This window comes from Mizuhopecten yessoensis, unplaced genomic scaffold (genome assembly GCF_002113885.1).
Source record: "Mizuhopecten yessoensis strain PY_sf001 unplaced genomic scaffold, ASM211388v2 scaffold716331, whole genome shotgun sequence".
NCBI lineage: Eukaryota > Metazoa > Mollusca > Bivalvia > Pectinida > Pectinidae > Mizuhopecten > Mizuhopecten yessoensis.
Window position 1 is genome coordinate 398,745 of NW_018480063.1, and position 23,692 is coordinate 422,436.

The 23,692-nt window shown below is 36.6% G+C and overlaps 1 protein-coding gene across 1 annotated transcript in view; it reads left to right on the top strand.

Annotated features, from left to right (window-relative positions):
* The window catches only part of LOC110443208 (heparan sulfate glucosamine 3-O-sulfotransferase 6-like), a 38,460-nt gene extending 21,613 nt beyond the window's left edge, over window positions 1-16,847 (top strand). The window contains exon 2 of the mRNA XM_021487265.1: window positions 15,697-16,847. Within this exon, the coding sequence (XP_021342940.1) occupies window positions 15,697-16,312 (616 nt within the window). The 3' untranslated portion in view covers window positions 16,313-16,847. The remainder of the gene's footprint in view (window positions 1-15,696) is intronic.
* The last annotated feature ends 6,845 nt before the right edge of the window (window positions 16,848-23,692 follow it).

Genomic DNA, 23,692 nt, shown 5'->3' on the forward strand with positions numbered 1-23,692 from the left:
TAGTTTTTTCAACTTTAGGCGACATTCGGGTGGACAATGTACCAGAATTATCTGAACGCTTGAGGAAACAATGCTGTGAGTATTGACACATGCAAATTACTCTCAGAAATGTTTCTTCAACTTTTCGAACAAACGCATAGCATCTTTAAGAAGTTTTCTTTTTGAATGGGTTCCCTTCGCAAGAAAACAAACATGGTGTACTTCATTTGCATACATGCCCTCGAGTAGTTTTCCACTGGTCCATTTTCTATAAAAATGAATTATGCTTTTAATAGTGGTTATTTTTGGGACAAAAAGAACTTGTCTAATGCTTGGTAGAGAAAAAAGAGAAGCCTCAATTCAAGGTTATGGAATATCGAACATGGTGGAAAATTGAATTAAATTTTTCATCTCAGCTTCCGGTAAAAGGTTGCAAACGTTTGGAGCCGCAAACGCAGACATATGAAAAGGAATTAATTGAATTTTCTACTGACATATGCTTACGGTCGTACCACTCATATCGGCCGTGTAATGAAGCAAGTCTCTGTCTGTCTGGTCGGTACCAGAAGCCCAGAGGAACACATACCCTGGCCATATTTCGTAGTGTCATGAATCCTGTTACCATGGCCTTGGACGCTCGTTCGTGCGTGTTTATGGCATGTCTTTATTTCTGTATTCTGTCAGAGAGATGCTATTTTAAATAGTTTGATGATCGTGTTTTCATCCATGTTCTCAACTTGTGATTCCGTTTTATTGAAAAATCTATAGTTTTACACGACCCCGTCCTAAATTGTGTCAAGGTGGAGTAAAATTAGTCCAATTCACGTCAAAGACAATTTACTCGACTGAATTCATTTCAAACATTCTGGATTGATTTTACGGCGCGTGCAATAAAGGAATAACTGGAAATAATACAGTTAAAGACATGTTGTACTGTACTGTAGTATACTAAATGATATATGTAATGGCGATCGAATTCGCCATCACACGTATGACGAACGCAAAAATCGAGGGAAGTCGAGTACTGATACAGCAACAGCTTCAAAAACAATTTAACTTAATGTTGTTTATTGAAACTCAATATATCAGAATCACAGATCTGTTATTGATCCCGCGAATAAATCATTTTTACACATTTCCTTCCGTAAACAGTCATCCATTCACCCGTTGTCGCTGATTTCTCCAAACGTCTCCATTACCGTGGCGTCAATACATACACGCCAATGTTAAAAGACTAGTATGTAAAAAGCATGTAGGTCTAACCTAGCATTAAGTAATATTCTGTCTCAAGTATATAATTCTGTCCTTTTTAAACGCCTAGCTGCGAACTCTATGTGTATCTAATGTACTTGCCCTATCCCTTATTAAACCCGAGTGTGGAGTGGCGCCCTGTCCAATCGCCTGATAGCACATTTTGCAACGAAACCTTAAGATGTATTGCTAGCTTAATGCAAAATTGCATTATATTGGTATTACTATAACATTGTTGATGTTATGACTTCTTCATAATGATCTTGGCAATTAAAAACACATTTCATTTACTGTTCTTGAAATTGCAAAAAACATATTGTTGGAAAGTAATACACTCAAAAAGTTTAAGTTGTCTGAGATGAAGTTGAGTGCTGTGAGATATTAGCGCAACCCACATGACGCAGTATTGACAAGTTCTACCGTACTAAATGGGATAAGCATGTGTTGCTGTATTCAACAAGCTAGCGTGACGACATTCGATACAAGGTGTGCACCGTTTCAATACGTACATGCCGCGGCAGGTGTAATATATTGATACCGTCGGCCACATGTAACCAGCAGGTAAAAACATATCAATGAAATATCTCCCCATTTCTAGGTTCAGTGACAAGTGCTTCACGTGTTCGGCTTATTGACTACCGTACAGAACTAGTGGCGCACTATTTCATTTTATATACCTTACATATACAAATAAATTTGCCATTTTGAGTATATTACAAATCTAAGGGTTCAACAATCTCATTTTAATTGATCAGTGTTCAATTTATAGGAAGAGAAGACTGTAACGACTCATTGGTGCTACTTATAGTATGATGGCTCAATAAAGAACAGTTTTGTTGAGTCAGTAAGGAACCATACAGACTGTCGCCTGAGTAAGGAGGCAGAGTTTGTTAAATCAGTAAAGAGCCATTGTCGGCTGATTCAGTCAATGAAGACTGACAAATGATAAAGAGTATAGTGAATCAGTAAGGAGATTGATTGGTTCGGTTTATATGGCTTAACGTCCAACACTGAAGGTCATTTAAGGACGTGACTTCATGTGTGTATTGTGTCAAAGTGTTTTGGAGGTTGTATGTTGGTGTATTTGTGCCTGTGATAGCGTGGATCTGATGGCATCACTGATAGAGCGCTAATCCACTGAAATACCATGTCGAAGGCATCCAGCACAGTAGTCCGCCCGATCATATTATACTGACTTCGGGTAAAACATTTGTTGCGCTTACCCTAAATGCTGAACGTTCAGTAGTAGCAACTTCTATTTTTAGGGACCTTGGTATGCCCCGGCCTGGAGTGAATGTTCGGTTAGATATACGAAGGGCTCATCAAATGGACTTGAGGTCAAAATAATTTTTAAAAAAAAAATAAAAAAAATACCAGGTCACGACAAATCTTGGAAACCGATAGTCTACCAGTAGGGGAAACTGTCTTGTTACGTAAAATAATTACTGGAAAATCTAAAACATAGCAAAACTAAAGGCTGTGCCAAGGGAGGCGTAACGATGTAACGATGTAACGATATATAAAGATCGAGAACAGAAAAACAGGTTCATATAGAAAAGGTGAAGCTTAGATCATAACTGTCGCAATTAGGTGCGTTATACACATTGTTGTCGCAAATGTGCCATTATACACTTCTAATGTGTCGTAATGGCACATAGGAAATCCCCAGGGTAAATGTATGGGAGGACTTGCTCTCCGTCTGGTCCTCCCCCCTTCTCGACCAGTCTGGTGAGGTTGTACATAAACACGCACGATCCCCGTTTGATGTGTAATTGATGTAAAATCATCAAACATGACGTCATAAGGAACAATATGCTAACGTTGCAAATTGATGGAAACAGTAAATAGGTGACTTTGTTTTCTTTGTTTATTTTTCATCTTGATAATTATGAAATGTGGAATTCATCATAGTTTGATGATATGGTAGGAGGGATCTCAAACGTTTTCAATTACAAGGGATATATGCTAAACTCATTAAAATCATACGCTACTCTCTGTATATGTTTTATTATACAATTATGGACTTTTGTGCTCATAACTGTTTTATTATATGCTTCAACAATAAAATTAAGATAAAAATCTAGGTTCTCCGTGTAAAATTTAGCCAGGGTTGAATCCAATAGTTCGGCATGGTAGCTTTCGAAGACATCGCCAAGGTTATTTTCCTTAAGATAAGCATGGAGGACACGCACTGCGTGTTCAGTGGCCTTTTTTGTGTTAACCGCATCTTTATCTTCGAGTGGTTTTTGGAAATTTTATATGTAACGGAGGCGAAGCTTTCGCCAGCAGTCATCTTTTGTTGTTGTCTGACAGATAGCGTCCCGGTCTAACTGCGCTACGACAGGGCTATTTAGAAATCGGTATTCACCGGATAACCAGTCTACATGAGTTTTTTCAGGGCTGGTCACGTGTATAGGATCCGGACAATGTGATTGCAAGAACTGTTCAAGCATATAATAAATTGAATTATTACTGCTCAATGAGGTGAATATTACAAATGTATTACCTTCACACCCCTGAAACACAAACTGTTATACAATCTCATTATGAAGCTGACATTTTATCAATTTATCACTACTGATAATCTACAAAGCGGTATTGCTATATTGCCCGCGGCCGTATCATTTGTAGTTATTTGATCCAGTTGTGATAATTATTTTGAATCAGGGTGAATATTTCTACAAACTTCAGGTTCCTAATGTGCCAAACCATTCCCAACTCAGTTAGTTGGTTTTTTTATTATTTTCTGTCAACGTTTGGATAAATAAAAAAAGCATTATTGTACTTCAAACTTCATAAATATGCTTCGTACATCATTTCTATTTGTCTGTCAAATAATACGCCAGGGTGCCTAAATATCATGGTGATACATGATATAGTATCATTTATCAATACTTTTGATTCTGTTGGCACAAATACAATGTAACCGTTACTTATTGAATAGTGGCATTACGAAGCAGTCAATATCCTTTTTTTTTCATCTGATTCATAATATCAGGTATGGACCTCGTCAAACGTTCATTATTATATTATTTCTGATAATGACGTTTTCAAAGCATGCTAACATGTGATGCAGAAACCAACCATGGTACAATGGAAGTGCATGGTACTACTACGACTCCATAGACAAGCCAACAATCTCTTCCATTGCTCCCCTGAACTTATTGATACTCTAACAAGCTTTGCCTTATCTATGTTTTACTACTTTTCCTATCGTTGACAAGTAGAATATAACTTATAATAGGTAAAAGTCCTAGATTGCCTATCTTTGGAGCCTAGTTATTTGCTCACTCTGTCAATCTGTTGTAAGACTATATTTGTATATGTAGAACGATGAGGCACCAATGGGTGCAGAACGCTGAGACATTACAAAACATATGTCAAGTAGTAATGCTGCTCATAGACATTTAAAACATGTTTCGAGTAATACTATGTCCTCGTTCTGTACCCATTCGTGCCTCTTCCTGCATACAAAATATATAGCTGTGACTCATTACTGCAAGGAAGTGTGTGAAATTACTTATTTTTTCGATTAACCATCCACAGCTTTGTGTTTAATCAGTTAAGTGTATTACAAATTCGAAAGTCAATAAACCTGTTTCTATAATGAAGAAACCAGCTCAAGGCACGTCTAGAACACGTTAGATCGGGGAGATATTATACTTTTTTCATTTTTTAGATGGAATATCGGAAAATATTCAATATCATGATGTTAATATTTGATATATCTGCCTTATCATCCATAGAGTTTAATTAACCCCTCTAAGGCAACTGTTTTCTTTCAGTATGTAACATTTGCTTGAAAATCCTCCAAAAATCTGCCTGGTAAATACTTATAATGTCTTAAATTTAAACAATGACAGATAACCTATGTTTTCTTCATCATCGCAATTACAAGTTCAGATAACCTTTGTTTTTCTTACTACCATCCGTACAAGCTAATATAACATGTATTATACTTAAAGTTACCATTACAAGTTCCGATAACCTGATTTTATTCATAATCACTATCACAACATCTGATAAACTCTACTCCATTAATAATCACTATTCCTAGTTCAAATATCCGATATCATAATTACTACTACAAATAAAACACTATTACAAGGTCAACTAATTACAGTTAAGAAATTACATGTTATATTGATAATCACCGTTATTATTTTTGAATTATGTACCGAGGAATATTGATAACAGAGACTATGCCAGTATGATATAAAAGGTTATGCTATTTGAAATGATATACTTCACAATATTGATGCTACAATAGTTGATACTGTTAATGTAAAATGTTCAAAAGCCTCGTGCGATAGGATATCCATGGAATTAGAACGCCTCCATTATTTATCATCAGTAGGAAATCAGGGGAAAAAATAGCTCTAAGTTTTCTCATAAAATCTGTAATTAACCTTTATAACCCTCGCGTTTCATCTTACGGTTTTATTCTTTACAAAGTGCAGTCAACGACGTGATCTAATCATGGTTACTTGTTTATTAACCTCACACAGGTAATCTTTAAAACTATGTTATGCAACATATTGTAATGCACAAGGTTTTAAAGCGAGGCACGTGAATCATTTAAGTCACGTCTTTGATAGCAAGGGATATTGGAAGCCATTCTTTGGCTATTATTATCAGTTAGTTGCTTGTAATAAATAAAATCCTGATCCGGAAATTAGCTCGTGTCTGTTTCTACGATAATCATGCCGACATTGTCCCAGCTATTTCAAATATCTAATATAGACCATTTATGAACTCGCTAACTTGCAATTAAGATACTGTTGCGGTGTTGTTGCGTTGGTGTTGGCGGTAATTGCCGGATTCTGTGCCGACCCTCGGCATTCGGGAGCGTTGTTCATGTCCTAAAAAACAATGAAGTTTAAAAAACGTTAGAAGCACTGTGAAATATATTGATTGTGTAACTGCTTAAGATTTAACATTAAAACAAGGTTCGATGGTTTCCTAAAGTTGTTAGGTTTAGTGCGCCATTTTCCTCAGTTCACTACAATATCTTGTTTTATCCTGGAATTATGGTTAAGAACATTTAAGCTTCATGGCCATAAAATACATACACTTTATTCGTAATTACACAGACCATACGAATAAGTTAAACAACTTGAATGCATACAATATATCAAAAGTCACATCAGATCTTCCGTACCCAATGGCTACGTGCCCTGTTATACTAACAACAGCACCATATTTCTTTCTTCGTCAGAGAAAAATGTTTCAACGATTGCAAATTGCTTCAAAATTTTCAAAAAGCCTTTTAACTGTTATTCCATCTCAATTACGTATTCATAAAGGTTCCAATTGATAAAACAAGAACAAAAGTCGGACTTTCCTTATATTGTTGTTAGTAAATGTAGAAATAACTACTTCAGATATGTTTTAATTAGCGTTCGGCTCTCCTGGAGAAAAAAGAGAAAGTGTACTTCCTACGAGATTTATTGTATTGTAAAGTGCTCTGGCTACATCTTGCTGGTATGGAATGGTTTCCATTGCCAAAAGCTTGTATGGAACATAATATAAGAACGGTTAGGACGTTTTCATAATATAAACAAATAATTGAAAGTGTTTCCTGCATTAAAAATTGTCGCTTTTTTTGAAAAAAATCGCATAACATGTTTAAGTCCATGTGTCGATCAGACATGATATTTAAAGTCAAAATTATAAAAACAGCGACATCATTTTGTCTTATTTTAAAATCATGCAGCTAACCTCATTTATGTTTGAGACACCTCTTTGCTAAAGATCCATATAAGTAGATAATCTCTTTCCCATAGCCATACCACTGTTAACCAATGAAGCATAGGCCCCAAAGACAATCGGTTTCTGTTGTAATTAGGAAAGTAGAGGTTAAATCGCGGGAAATCTAAAGATAATTGGATAAAAAAAATATTGAGGAAGTTGTATTTACAGACGATGACGATGTTCCAGACGATGTAGATAACGATGAAAGCTATTACGTACGAGTTAGAGGGCCAATCACAGAGCGATTAGCTCGTGCCGAGGTATGTATCTCGTTTGTCATCAGCGACACCCGATTAGTTGGAAAAAGCGTCTGTCCGTCTCGCTGATACATCACAGGTTGGCCTCGTGACCAAATTAGGGCTGTAATCACTACTGGGGACGGGGGATGTAGACTCATCCTTTCCGAGAAGTTCCTCCGCCTTTTATGTCGTACTTAATTAAGCACTTTGGAGGCTGTAGTACTTTGGATTAATGGTTGCTAGTACATGTAACATTGCCCTATTGCCCAGACTAAATTATAACGCTGTACAGTGAGCGTTGTTGGAATGGCTGGTCGTAAGTAACCTTTTCCCGGAGTACATATTTACCCTATAATGTCCGTCTAGCTGGTAAACCACAGGCTTAGCCAGAGTTTGAGTTGAAATAATAACTAGGATGTGAGAGGTATGTCTACCGAAAAAGTCGGAAGTGACGTGTACATTATGTCATATCTGTTCATATTTGGCGATAAATGAAGGATATGTATACTTGCATCGTTGAGAAAGAAAGCAACTTTCATAGCGTTTTTACTATATCGTTTAAGATCAGACAACTCTACCATGGTAAAGCAGCTCTACCTCAGTCAGACAACTCTACCATGGTAAAGCAGCTCTACCTCAGTCAGACTACTCTGCCATGGTTTAGCGTCCTATCTCAGTTAGATAACTATACCATGGTAAAGCAGCTCTACCCAGTTATAGACAACTATGACGTGGTAAATCATCTTTACCACAATCAGAAAACTCTACCATGGTTTAGCGTCCTAACTCAGTTAGATAAATATACCATGGTTAAGCAGCTCTACCTCAGTTAGACAACTATGACGAGGTAAATCATCTCTACCACGTTCAGGAAGCGCTACCTCAGTAGGAAGCTCTACCACAATACTAGCATTATCACAGTTAGGCAGCTCTACCACGATGAGGAAGCACTACTTCAGTAGGAAGCTCTACCACAATACTAGCATTGTCACAGTTAGGCAGCTCTACCTCGGTCAGGAAGCGCTACCTCAGTAGGAAGCTCTACCACAATACTAGCATTGTCACAGTTAGGCAGCCCTACCTCGGTCAGGAAGCGCTACCTCAGTAGGAAGCTCTACCACAATACTAGCATTGTCACAGTTAGGCAGCCCTACCTCGGTCAGGAAGCGCTACCTCAGTAGGAAGCTCTACCACAATACTAGCATTGTCACAGTTAGGCAGTCCTACCTCGGTCAGGAAGTGCTACCTCAGTAGGAAGCTCTACCACAATACTAGCATTGTCACAGTTAGGCAGCTCTACCTCGATCAGGAAGCGCTACCTCAGTAGGAAGCTCTACCACAATACTAGCATTGTCGCAGTTAGGCAGCTCTACCACGGCCAAGAAGAGCTACCTCAGTTAGACTGCAGCCTGCATGACTGTTTCGTGGTAGAGTACATGATCGGTGTCATTGTAACAATATATATCCAGAATTGATGAAAAAGTAGATAAATAAACGAGTATGAATCTAAATGCTGTTTTCAGGTAAATGTACATAGTTGGTGTCATTGTTTGCGCCATCACTGACAATACCAGTACAGGTATTTGGATGTGTCGTTGTGTTTGCTTTTGGAATCTATATTCGACCAGAGTATCAAGGGATTACTGCCTGAAACATTGTACTGTCACCATGAACACTCTAGTGCCCCTGCGATATATCACTTTGATAAAGTATCGTTGAGAATCAGTTAAATTCTGTAATCACTGCTGCAGTGCAGTTTCTTATGTTACTGCGACTTGACCGAGTGCCCCTCCCTTGAATCAGTGGGTGTCGCCCGTTAGATCAGTAACCTAGCACGTGATTCATCACAGGGCGGCTTACCGTAGATCATTCCTTCAATTAGCACTGATGGCTACCGACAACGTACTGCCATGGAAATTCTAATGCAATAGCCGAACACCTGATATATGATAATTAAGAACGCTTCTTTTGATGTGTAAATGACTTTATCAATTCATGCTCATAAAATAATCGAGAACATCGTTTTTTGGTGTTTTTTTCATTACGTGGCGTTCGCTCCATAAAACAGTATAAATTGCTATTGGAGCGTACCAAACGTGACATTTGGATTCCGTACCTTTATCCTCGCGTGTTAGTTTTTATGAATGAATGCATTACTCTGAAGTAGAAGTAGAAAAAAAATCGATGGTTAATGTACAAACTGGGGAAAATAAGGCAGCGATCAATGTCAACGATTACTGCACAAGCCCTATCACTCAACCTGTCAGCAGATTAAGACAAATCTACGCCAGAATAGAGTCCTAATTTGATTTTGAATAAATGCTCATGTCTTCGAATCGATGATAAATCAAATTCAGCCGGCGTGATTTAAATCTCCACCAAAGAGCAAAAAATTTAATTGTTTCCTGACATAATGCTGTTAGTATGATAAAGTCGCACGACCTATGGTGATTATAAAATGTAGACTTGCTTAAGTCATTAAACAACATTTACATGTATTCAACATTCGATTCGGTTCCTGTTGGGAGTAAACAGGACTGATTTCGTTTATTACTTTCCGGGCCAATGGATGGACAAGAGTGGTCTGTGTTTTTAATTAGAGATGGAACTAAAGATTTGAAATTTCTTACTGTCGAGTCTTGAGAAAACTTTCAAGGCCTGCATTAACATTTGCATGTCCGTCAGGCTAAGCTATTACCGTGATTTATAAATGAACAGGCCACAGGTTTGCACCGCAATATGGTAATTTTCTCTTTATGGATGTATTTGAATTTTCACAAATTATGTGCCGACACAAAGTAACATTGCTTTGAACGATGCAGGTTTATAAAAAAACGGTATGTATCTATATAAACAATTTATTTGTACAGGCCTTCGAATGAAAGCTATTGTTTGGTATATTTAGCACAAAGTATTGATTGAAATCACTTTTTTCATCCATGGTGTTAATTTAACAAAATCTTTTTTTTTATTCGGAATATAAAATAAATTCCTAGATAAGAGATACATCACCGGGAGAGGTAGTATAATATTGCAGAATGACTCCAAGGGAACACATATTACGTGGATGCTAGATTGAGTGTGAAACAAAAAGTAATAGAGCATAACTAACTTATGAAATCATACTGACATTTCTGTACGATACCATGAATTCTCCCCGGAATCTGTCACTTATTTCCGTTACATATGCTATAAACAAACGCTGTTTCAATATGGAAAGCAATTTATGTTTCCTACTAAAACACAACACTACTTAACAGGGGACGGTTTATAAAGGATCAAAACACATAAAACTCTAAACCTATTACACAATTTATATTGATTTACTTTTCAAAATTGCGATCATAAAAGCGCCGTCTCCACTTTGTCGATACACCGATTCAGCTTGTTTTAATGGAATTGTATGTTTAACATTAACGTGAAATCTTGAAATGGTATTCCCACACTTAGCAGTTCAAAAGGGACTCAAGATACATCCTGATAAATGTCGCAAAAACCAGCTGATATTTCTCGAGCGTAAATCAACCATCGGCGATAACTCTGATGGAATTAAACATGGTATCGTGACATTTGTTTTTATTTTTATCGTATTTTTAACAGACAATGCCGAAGTCAAAAGTGCAAGTTTAAAGTGTAAACATATTTGTCAGTTTGATGTAGGAGATTTGATCCATTACGGTGGAAGGTCTTGTGGTACAAAACTGTCGTTAGTTATAAGTACACGCAACTCCCGGTGAGATGTGGACGGCCATTCAGTTCGTCTTCTTAATTCCTATACATTGTCGAGCTTCTTAATCCGGCCAACTTTAATCCGGTTTGGTAGGCGCAATATCCAGCCAGTGTATTGGATTCAGTTGTCCGACTGTTCAACCAATGTTTTATTTAAGCATTGAACAGCGCGCATTATGAGTTGTTTGCTTGCAAAGATCAGTTCAGTACTTGTATTTACGTTTTCTCTTCCTCTTATTATCTTTTTTAACTTATAATTTATATTTAAAATTGAAAAAGTTTTTTTCCCGGAACAAATTTCGCACATGGATAAATACAGTGAACACAGTGAATCCGACATTGAACTCCACGAAGGAGTTATTTTTGGAAGTTAATTCGAAAGTTTCTCTTTGCCCATTTTGTGAAGAATCTATGGGGGAATCTCACTACAGTCGTTAGATTCTATAACAGCCTCGTTGTTTGACATGTCATGATCAGAAACTGGGGAAACCGTGGCTGAAATCGTTTGAATTGAGTGATCTTGCGACGGAGCACAGGGGTTCGTTACAAATGTCTGAAATGTTTATGTGTGCTGTGACTCAATAGGTTTGTAACATATGTTTCAGTAGGTCTATAGCATATGTGTATTTCAGACATTTGTAACGAACCACTGGTGTTAAAATTGTTTCCATTGCCGGCATTGGTGATTTCAACCGATGTGCATTTTGTACGATATTGCAGACCTTGGCCTTGTTTTTGTTGTAATAAAAATACTTTTTATTTCCTTTTTTCTTTTGCACCTAAATTAACAATGACATTATCAAGTCTCAAAATGCCCAGCGATATTTCACCAGCCTTCATGTTTATTTACATTGGATATTGTAGTTCGGTCAGTGTTGTATTAATACGCTAAGAATTGTGTCTCGTGCAGCATGGTAATTAAAGTCCCATCAACGACTCAGCTTTCAAAGAGGTTATATGGTGACAATGCCATGCAAATGTAAATATATCCGATTGTCCTTCTATCCAGCAAATGTTTCAGATCCGATTGTCCTGCTATACAACTAATGTTTAAGGCCCGATTGTCCTACTAAACAACCAATGTTTAAGATCCGGTTGTCCTACTAAACAACCGATGTTTAAGATCCGATTGTCCAATATACAACCAATGTTTAAGATCCGATTGTTCCGATCCGATCGTCCTATTATATAACCAATGTTCCTTCTATCCAGCAAATGTTTAAGATCCGGTTGTCCTACTAAACAACCAATGTTTAAGATCCGATTGTCCAACATATACCCAATGTTTAAGATCCGATTGTCCTTCTATACAACCAATGTTTAAGATCCGATCGTCCTATTATATAACCAATGTTTTAGATCCGATTGTCCTACTATGCAACCAATGTTCAAGATCCGATTGTCCTACTATACAACCAATGTTTAAGATCCGATTGTCCAATATACTACCAATGTTTAAGATCCGATTGTCCTTCTATACAACCAATGTTCAAGATCCGATTGTCCAATACACAACCAATGTTTAAGATCCGATTTTCCTTCTATACAACCAATGTTTAATATCCGATTGTCCTTCTATACAACCAATGTTTTAGATCCGATTGTCCTTCTATACAACCAATGTTCAAGATCCAATTGTCCTATTATACAACCAATGTTTAAGATCTGATTGTTCCAATATACAACCAATGTTTATGATCCGATTGTCCTACTATACAATCAATGTTTAAGATCCGATTGTCCTATTATATAACCAATGTTTTAGATCCGATTGTCCTACTATGCAACCAATGTTCAAGATCCGATTGTCCTACTATACAACCAATGTTTAAGATCCGATTGTACAATATACAACCAATGTTTAAGATCCGATTGTACAATATACAACCAATGTTTAAGATCCGATTTTCCTTCTATACAACCAATGTTTAAGATCCGATCGTCCTATTATATAACCAATGTTTTAGATCCGATTGTCCTACTATGCAACCAATGTTCAAGATCCGATTGTCCTACTATACAACCAATGTTTAAGATCCGATTGTCCAATATACAACCAATTTTTAAGATCCGATTGTCCTTCTATACAACCAATGTTTTAGATCCGATTGTCCTACTATGCAACCAATGTTCAAGATCCGATTGTCCTATTATACAACCTATGTTTAAGATCTGATTGTTCCAATATACAACCAATCTTTAAGATCCGATTGTCCTACTATACAATCAATGTTTAAGATCCGATTGTCCTATTATACTACCAATGTTTAAGATCTTATTGTTCCAATATACAACCAATGTTTAAGATCTGATTGTTCCAATATACAACCAATCTTTAAGATCCGATTGTCCTACTATACAATCAATGTTTAAGATCCGATTGTCCTATTATATAACCACTGTTTTAGATCCGATTGTCCTACTATGCAACCAATGTTCAAGATCCGATTGTCCTATTATACAACCTATGTTTAAGATCTGATTGTTCCAATATACAACCAATCTTTAAGATCCGATTGTCCTACTATACAATCAATGTTTAAGATCCGATTGTCCTATTATATAACCACTGTTTTAGATCCGATTGTCCTACTATGCAACCAATGTTCAAGATCCGATTGTCCTACTATACAACCAATGTTTAAGATCCGATTGTACAATATACAACCAATGTTTAAGATCCGATAGTCCTACTATACAATCAATGTTTAAGATCCGATTGTCCTATTATACTACCAATGTTTAAGATCTTATTGTTCCAATATACAACCAATGCTTAAGATCCGATTGTCCTACTATACAACCAATGTTTAAGATCCGATTGTCCTTCTATACAACCAATGTTTAAGATCCGATTGTCCTATTATATAACCAATGTTTTAGATCCGATTGTCCTACTATGCAACCAATGTTCAAGATCCGATTGTCCTATTATACAACCAATGTTTAAGATCTGATTGTTCCAATATACAACCAATGATTTAGATCCGTTTGTCTAACAATCCATGCAGTGTTTTAAATCCGGTTGTCCCAACTGTTCAACCACTGTTTTAGAAATAGTTGTCTCGCTATCCAGCCAATGTTTTAGATCCATTTGTCCCAACATGCAACCAATAATTTAGATCCGGAAGTCAAGGTACCCAACCAGCGTTTTGGATCCTTATTTTAAAAAAAACAGCCAGTGGATGAGATCAGTTGTCCAACAATCCGATGTTTTAGATCCGGAAGTCAAAATGTCCAGCCAGTGTTTTAGATCCTGTTGTGGCAGTGTTTTAGAATACCCTGTCTAACAATCTAGCCAGTATTTCAGATACGGTTATCCCACTGTCCGTACTCAAACTTCATAACACAACATTATATTCGCCATATCCGAAAACCTACAGAAAAGTTCAATTTATCATCTGCGTCTCGGTCATTTCCATGAAAAGGGTACGGAAAATTTGAGGAGTTAGTTAGCAGGGGCCCCATTTATATCGGTACATTGATCATTCTCATCTGTGACGTAACATTCCGGAAAGGGCCGAGCGGGGTCGAGCTTCCGATTAATTTACAATAGTATTGCCTTATGTTTTATGTGATGTTACAGTGACCTGCGTGCAAATGGATAGTATCACTACTACTGTTAAATATAATAATCCGTAGAACGAAAGAGAAGGTCAAGAGCAAGCAGAGGAATCGACCACGTAGGTTGTCTGATTGTAATACTGAATTTCAATGTCTTTGAAAAAAATTCGATGTACGCAACAAAAAACAATCACATAACGAGAAGCATTAACTTTCAATTGAGTGGGAAACATATTATAGGCAATCCAATACTTGGAGACAGTTTGTATAGTAAACCTTAGCTTGTGATTTCATTACAACAGCATCCCATTACAGTCGTACACATCAGCAAAATATGGGTAGCAATACTCGCTTGGGAAAGGTCTCCCTCTGTCGATAACCCCGGACCTCGATCATTCAGTACTTATCAGCATGCTCTTACAACTCCAAAACAGCATTCCTATGGCATGTAATTAACTCAGATTCCATGTATTATCAACATGAAAAAGACGTAAGAATCAAATATTCAATATTGAAGTATCTGCTTTTCATTATTATTTAATATCAATGTTTTTCCTGGTTAAATTTTCATCGATTCAACCATGCTTTTTCAATTCCCAAACACAGTCCAGTCTCCAATGCTTGTTCCTCTCTCACTGATTTAGATAAGGATGTTATTGGTATTTGAACAATTTGTTTAAGAAATAATACATTTTGTTTCCCAGGAAATTGTTTTCGTTTTACTGCTACTGTCACAATACATCATTCTCCAGTGTTCGCTTCACTTGCATTTTCTCTGTTTCAAGTTGGTATCGTTTTTTCCACATCAGTTGGGTTAAAACATAAAATTGAAGTTGAAACATGCCATCACCGAACAGGATATTGTGATACCCTTCCGTGCCAATTTACCGCGTAAAGTATCATGATTCAATGGCCGATCTATCAATCATGTTGTCTCATTTTAAACAAGTCGGTATCCTATTCCTAAACCAATCGCAAACAGGATGGCACATTGCGCCCATTGCATAACCTTTTCAACGATTAAGTTGTACCAAAATCGCCCACTCCACCCCGACCAATATACTGTATACATTCTAAAATGTGGGAGGGCTTTTTTCATTTAAGGCGGCAACATCTTATATTTTATTTTTCTTCTGTTGGAGTAAAATTCATGTGTATTGTTTTTTTTGTTTTTTTTAAGGGATTTGATGCCAGAGACAAATGACGAGCAGACGACAATTGAAAAAACGCCTCGATACTTCGTGACGAAGGAAGTCCCTAAAAGAGTCTTCAATATGTCACGTGATGTGAAACTTGTTCTGATAGTAAGAGATCCCGTGACCCGAGCCATTTCAGACTACACACAGGTAGCCAGCAAACGTGCTTCCATGAAACCATTTGAACAGATGGCGCTGTCGAACAATCATACGGGTCTTGTGGATACATCATGGCCCGTCATCAAAATCGGAATCTATGCAAAACATTTGGAAGAATGGCTCCGATATTTTCCCCTGGAGCAGTTTCATTTTGTGAATGGTGAGAATATTGTGAAAAATCCAAGCGAGGAAATGTTCAAGCTTCAAGATTTTCTAGGATTGAGGAGATATATAAATGATAGTCATTTTTACATGAATGACACCCGAGGGTTTCCGTGTATACAAAAGACCGGAAGTAAATACCCACATTGTTTGGTAGGAACTAAAGGAAGGAAGCATCCGTACGTAGACCCGAACGTGATCAAGAGATTACAAGACTTTTATAGACCGTTCAACAAGAAATTTTACCAAATGACCAATATCGACTTTGGATGGCCCTGATTGGTCAATTATATGGAGCATCATGATGACTTTCATAAAATATTCATAAACGTTTTGATAGATTTGGTAATGACGGATGAAAAGTGCCACATGCTTTGTCCTGCTTTATCGATCATGCAGAAAATTACCCCCGATTTGGAGTGAATTTCACCGAAGGCAGATAATTAGCTTCTGACACGGGCAAAGGTCGAGAACGAATGTGCAAAGATTTCAACAGTGCGGTATTATATATCGTCCCTTTGGAGGAGAATTACTTTAGTCTGTACTCCCGGGGTACAACAGATCAAATTAAGTGTCAACTTTAAAGAATGAATATTGATGATTTTTTTTCTAATTGAAGATTATACGATCTACTTTTTTAATGGTTGGGTGAATCGCATACTAATACAATATAATGCTGACTATTTCACGTGGTATCATGTTTCATTAAATCATATTATATTTAATAAAATAATTTTGTGTTTGTATACGTTGATCATTTCCCCATGTTAAACGAATTTTTTGTTGAAGTAAAATATTTTAATGACAATTTTCAGATTGGAATTTCCTTTTATGTGCTTCTTAATAATATCTTGTACCCAGGTGATTGATAATCACTGCAGTGTCATCACACACTATACCTTTTTATTCCATCAGCCTTCCTCTGGAAACGATTATTCAAAATATAAATGTTCACTTTTAACAGGATATTGTAAAAAAAAAAAAAAAAAATATAATGAAAAACGTCGTTGGTCGGCTGGATGAAAAACGACCTATCAAACTAAAGAGTTGGAAATCAACACCACGTCCCGACGTGTACGATTTCGGGCGTCTCAAGGGGACGCAACTCCGTAAATGGCAGTGTTTGCATTGTGATAGCGGTGTGGAAAACTAATGGACTTACGTAGTCGACATCTCAACTATTCAAACTTTCGTGGGATTTCTATATCCCATTTACGGCCTTTATTACGCTTATATCAATAGAATTCATTAATGATGCTCAAGCGTTATTTCTCAATCCTATTTGACCTTGGATAAAAAAGTTAATTAGAATAGATTTCACTGCCATGAATGGCTCCAATGAATACTCCACTTCCATCCATTATGCACGGTTATAACTGTTTTTCCCCCTTCACAATTGCATTACGTTATTCGTGTATATTTTCAATATTATTTGTTCAAAGGGTCATGTCAATATCAAGGTCACACTTAATTCACTCGTACTCTGGATAAAGAAGTATTATATGTTGCCAAACGCTGGCACCTGTAATCAGAGGAGATAACTCGCATATACTGATCAGAGGTTGTGTCTGTTTCGAAAGAAACTATAAGGAAATTCCACAAATACCGGACAGAATTTTTAAAATTTGCGCTTCCAAAATATTTGATTTACCGAAATAAAAGCATGTAATCGCCTTGACCGAATTAGCACCAGCCAAAAGGAATTTTAAAACGCCAACAATAGTATTTTTCCACCGAGGATACAGTTATGATTAATAAAATAAATTGTTTTCATACTATCAGCTTTACTCTTGAGAGGGAAGGTATATGTTTTTTCCGAAATTGTCGCTCCTTAGACAATCTCAACGTCTGATACAGTTCACGTAAGTGTTAGGTCGGACATCACGCATACTGGGGCAGTACTTACTGTCAACGCGCGCCACACTTTACTCGGTTCGCACTTAAAAGCATCTAAAAAGTAGCGATAGGATTGATTTTTTCCTTCAAGAAACATGTGCTCCATATCTGTTGATTTGATAAACGCCATACATATGAATTATATCACAAGTAATTGTCCGGAACTCCTCAGTCGGAATCTGACAAGCAATTAGTCTGTCACTCTTCTGTCTGCTTCCGCTTACCTACTCCTGGCGAGACTAAAATTGAACTCCGGCATGCAAAGATCCGGAAACAAGCGTCTTTACTGAAATTTTTGTGGATTTTCTTGTTATGCAATGCCTTGGGTCTTATACATTCCGAAATGGTTTCTGTTACAAATGAAGACATATATATCGTCTAGAAATATCAGACGGATTCATATCAATGCATTGCTAATTAAATACCCATGTACGATACTTTTGTCATTAAATATAAATAGATAGGCAAGGGACATTTACTGATCTTTAACACGAAGACATTCAAGTAACTACACTTTTCATTCAATGTCACTAATTGAAACTGATATGCCTATCAGCAGTGTACCCAGTGCTTAAATCATGACCGGTCCTGTCAGGGGAATCATTAAAATCTATGTAGGCTTACCTGATGTTTATGAAATCTACAGGTACAGGTTTTGAGTCTAATAATCTATAAAGACAGCATTTCATTCAATTTGAATGTAACGCTAAATATAAGTGTCTTTCTACTAATATATAAATAGCAGACAGCTTACTAACCAAAGGTTTAGATTAAGGGATAGTGGACACAAACGATAATACAATGGCTACATGTACATCCTGGAAATGTTAATTTGACACGTAACGGAGCATCTTTTAGATTTCCTTCAATTCCAGTTATTTTACAGAAGTCCTACTTTAACCGCTTCCTTTAACAACTGTTATCAAAGAGGCCACACTATCACACATGTATACTGATGATAAATACAGCTAGTACCAAAAGTTTAACCACCATCTTTGTCAAAAGATCCGATAGCACGGAACATTTTTTATTCGTTCCTTCCAATTTACTAAGATATAATTCTGGTTTTGAGTGTACACCAGCAGTACTGTGACATAAAGGAACCATCCCTGATAACATTTCACAGTTTGTTCTTCAATTCCTTTAAAGTGTCGTAAATCTGAGCCTTATCACTTCTAACATGTCAAGCCGTACTTCCGTCACGGATTTAAGTTTTTTTGTAAAGTATTTCTCTATCAAGTGATATAAATACTACCCTTACCAGTCAAAATCAAATTTTATTTCCATTTTTAGGTTTTCGCATTTGTTTATCGCACACTTTTTCGATAACGATTTGAAATTTTAAAAGATTGGTGGGGGGAGGGGGGGGGGTGGTTATAACATCATAACATTTTCCTTGAAAATTAAAAACATCCTGGAGCACATTCAAATCGATCAATACACAATACAGAATCCCCATTGAATTATTTGACAGGTGACAAGCGCTTTCTTAAACGAGTATCACGTGACGGCCACATGAAAGCGTTTCTATGACTCAGATTTGGTTCCTCTTTCATTGAATGTTGGTACTGTGTACTTTAAAACCCTTGAAAACGTGTCTGATTTCATGCGTTGCATCACGAATGTACAACTCCAAATTAAACAAGACAGATGACGCATCGGTGAATTTTGAATCAGATCCTCGACCTAAACAGAAACACTAGCACGACTAATGGATGGAAAGGTAATAGAAAATACTCTTGTTGGAAGATTTGGATGCGTGTTCTTGTCTGGATTGGAAATCCGTCCGGAAAATATGGACTTATCAAACCGGTCAGGCTCCGGACAGGGTCGTCTTAAATAGTACTTGACAAAACGGACGCTTATATCGGTTGAAGAAGTCTTTTGGTAATCCCCGAACTTGTCCATTTGATTCTCGCCAGATAAATCGCCAACAACAACCGAACAACACAAAATCGTCATCTGTCCGTGTAGTCATATTGATCACATAAATGTTTTACAAAATACACAATATTATGTCAGCATTGCCAAAACTGTCATCTTTAAAACTACATCGTTGGTAAGAATAACCAAAATTGCTATACGAGGTTTGACACTTATGAGGATGTTTTTTTCGATTTGAAAATAATCTTAATAAGATGCTTCCTCACTTGCACATACTAAGTTGAAACCATGAAAATATGAATTTGAGCAGACACAAGAAATGCTGGAATATGTAAACTACTGTCTCATAAAACAAAACAAAAACCGAAAGATCTAGAATACCGAACTGGAAACGAAACTGTAATTCGAACTCACAACTATGACACTAGGTCCAAGTATGAACAAAGGAAAGGTAAATATTCCTTCAAATAACGTTGAAAAATGTCAAGGAGTATATAGCCAGGTGTTCCAAAAGGGTAAGTGTCTTTTGCTTTATTGACGACATATGTGGTGAATTTTGTCAATTTCAAGTACTCAATGTGATAGCCGAGGAACTTGCAACGAAATAACAAGACACTTTATTGGGCATTATCAAAACGTCGATATTTTTAGCTCACAAGGAAATTGAATATTTCCCAATAAGATAATGACGGCAGCCATGAAGATAGTCCTTAACATCTTGCAGAAGTTCGGCCTTTGTACAGGTGGAGGTAGCATTTGCACGTCTCTTAATTTATTGTCTCTCGAAAGATATTCAAAGCATGTGAAATTCTTATGCTTCAGACGAATGGAAAACATCTATCTAGCACGAGAAATTGGAAAGATCATGAAATCAACTTTCCAATAGGAAAAATAACATGTAACAGGAAACAGAATTTTGAAACAAGTCTAACATCGTTGATGTTTGTATCCCGATTCCCAGATGTCTTATCTCTCAGTTCTTCATGATGTAAAATTTTCAGAAATATATAGATCAGGGTTGTCCTTTAAATGAAATAGGGGATGATTTGATAATAACTTAAGAACTACACCCAGCATTCCTCGGCATCTGTTAATCATGGAGAGAAACCCGAGGTAGAGAGCAGGATGTAAGGGGGACGACCGGGGTTAACATGCCATCCATCAATCCCTTAGTCTATTAGCTTCCGTCTGTTAGGACCAGCTAACATGCTTTATACTTCAGTTAAAATCCTTCACATCAGCACAACACCTCACAAGTACTTCTGTTTGTACCGTAATATATCATGCTTTGTTTATTTTTGGTTTTTATATTCTTACCAATTTATTTCTTGCCTGTAATGATGTGAAGGCAAGAGTGTTTTCAATTAACTTTTTAAAACGTTGACTCACGTCAAGGTGAAGGTCGCCAGTACCTAGCTTTAAAAGAATGAAAGAGAACGTTAAAACATCAGCTGTTTCTCTGGTGTTTGGTTACATAATGCTTACTTTGTATGTCCACCGTGGAGTGGCAGATCGCCAGATACATTTTTATATCTTTCTCATGTAGCAACAACAAACGATTACAGTTAGCTAACGACAACTGATAGGTTTCCGGTTATTTCAGGGGACTATAGCTCTACCTATATAATGTCATGTTATTTTTTACAAATATCATTTCCTACTCTGTTATCTGAAGAATTTGTTTTTCAATTTCCAAAGAAAGGACATTGCTATCTAGCACCGCTACTATTTGGACTCAATATTGAATTGTTTACAAAATAATTGCCAATGAAAAATCGAAATACTATTTTTGGTCTGTATGTGGTGAACCAGAAATTGTGGTGAACCAGAAAAAAACCTGGCTGCCCTAAGCTGTTTAAGAGCAGGATCCCATCACACTTCAACTGTTAAAGTATCTCCCTACTCTAGTTGCCTTGCTAAAGTTTCCCAAGAACAAAATCTTCACTGATTTTTTTTCTTTCTGGAAGACTAATGAGCCAAATTTTAAATGCACTGTTTGACATTTTCTTCCCAGCTCTGTCCTCGCGTTCCTGCCTGCGTTAGTGTGGGCCTAACCGCGGGTGATCGGTCGACACATAATCAGTCTGCCCAACACTGCACTCACTTCTATTCAATTCGTCTTGGAATCAATGAAATGTCGATCGACCCAAAAGGAGCGACAACTTGGGCTATGTCGCAGGAGACATCATTTTATAATTAGACAGTTCATTGAAGAAATAAAGACCGGAAACGCGGACAGGATTATAAGATGCTATTATTCTCAATTATCCGGAATCAAGTCTAGTTTTACCGGTGACCGTTTGAAGTTTATCTCATAGTTTATTAAGTGCATTTGCAATTATTTAGATCTACACAGTAATTTACTGGATCGGTATTTAAATCGATCGCTGACATATCCACCTATCTGTATACGTGATCATTGTATCTAAATTATAACATTGAAAAAATATATTTACTTTTGACACCCAAATATTGTCCGCAACATTACATTGTACGCTAATACACGTACACTAACTAAAAACCTGTACGCGTGACTATACACAGTACACATTGTTATACACATGATGCTGTCCGAAGAAAATATACACTTTACGTAACGCTTTACAATGCAAGGTACTCATTACTATACACTGAACGCTCTTGTTACTATATACCCATTACAATACATAGTACGCATTACTGCACTTTTTTTCTAAAAAAATGTACATATTTTAATAAATTGTATGCATTATTATACAATGTACGCTTTTCTATACAATGTACACATAACAATACACTAAACGCATTACTGTACACTGTACGCTTTCTATACAATGTACACATTATAACACAATGGACGTATTGATATACACTGAAGGCAAGGTATGCAAGGTACTCGTTACTATCAACTATACGCATTACAATGTAATGTACGCATTGCTATATACTGTACACATTACTATACATTGTCCCCATTGCTATATACTGTACACATTACTATACATTGTCCCCATTGCTATATACTGTACACATTACTATACATTGTCCCCATTGCTATATACTGTACTCATTACTGAACACTGTATCCATTACATTATACTGTATCTATCACTATACACTGTACCAATCACTGTACACTGTAACCATTACTATACACTGTACCCATCACTACACACTGTACCCATCACTATACACTATACACGTCACTATACACTGTGCCCATTACTATGTACTGTATCCATCACTATACACTATACACATCACTATATCCTGTATTCCTTACTCTATACTGTATCCATCACTATACACTATACACATCACTATATCCTGTATTCCTTACTATACAATGTATCCATCACTATACACTATACCTATTCATATACACTGTACTCATTAATATATACTGTATATATTAATACATACTATACACATTATTATATACTGTACCCATTAATATACACTGTACCCATTACTATACACTGTACCCACCACTATACACTGTACTGTATCCATCACTATACACTATACACATCACTATATCCTGTATTCCTTACTATACAATGTATCCATCACTATACACTATACCTATTCATATACACTGTACTCATTAATATATACTGTATATATTAATACATACTATACACATTATTATATACTGTACCCATTAATATACACTGTACCCATTACTATACACTGTACCCACCACTATACACTGTACTGTATCCATCACTATACACTATACACATCACTATATCCTGTATTCCTTACTATACAATGTATCCATCACTATACACTATACCTATTCATATACACTGTACTCATTGATATATACTGTATCCATCAGTATACACTCTACCCATTACTATACACTGTACCTATTAATATATACTATACACATTA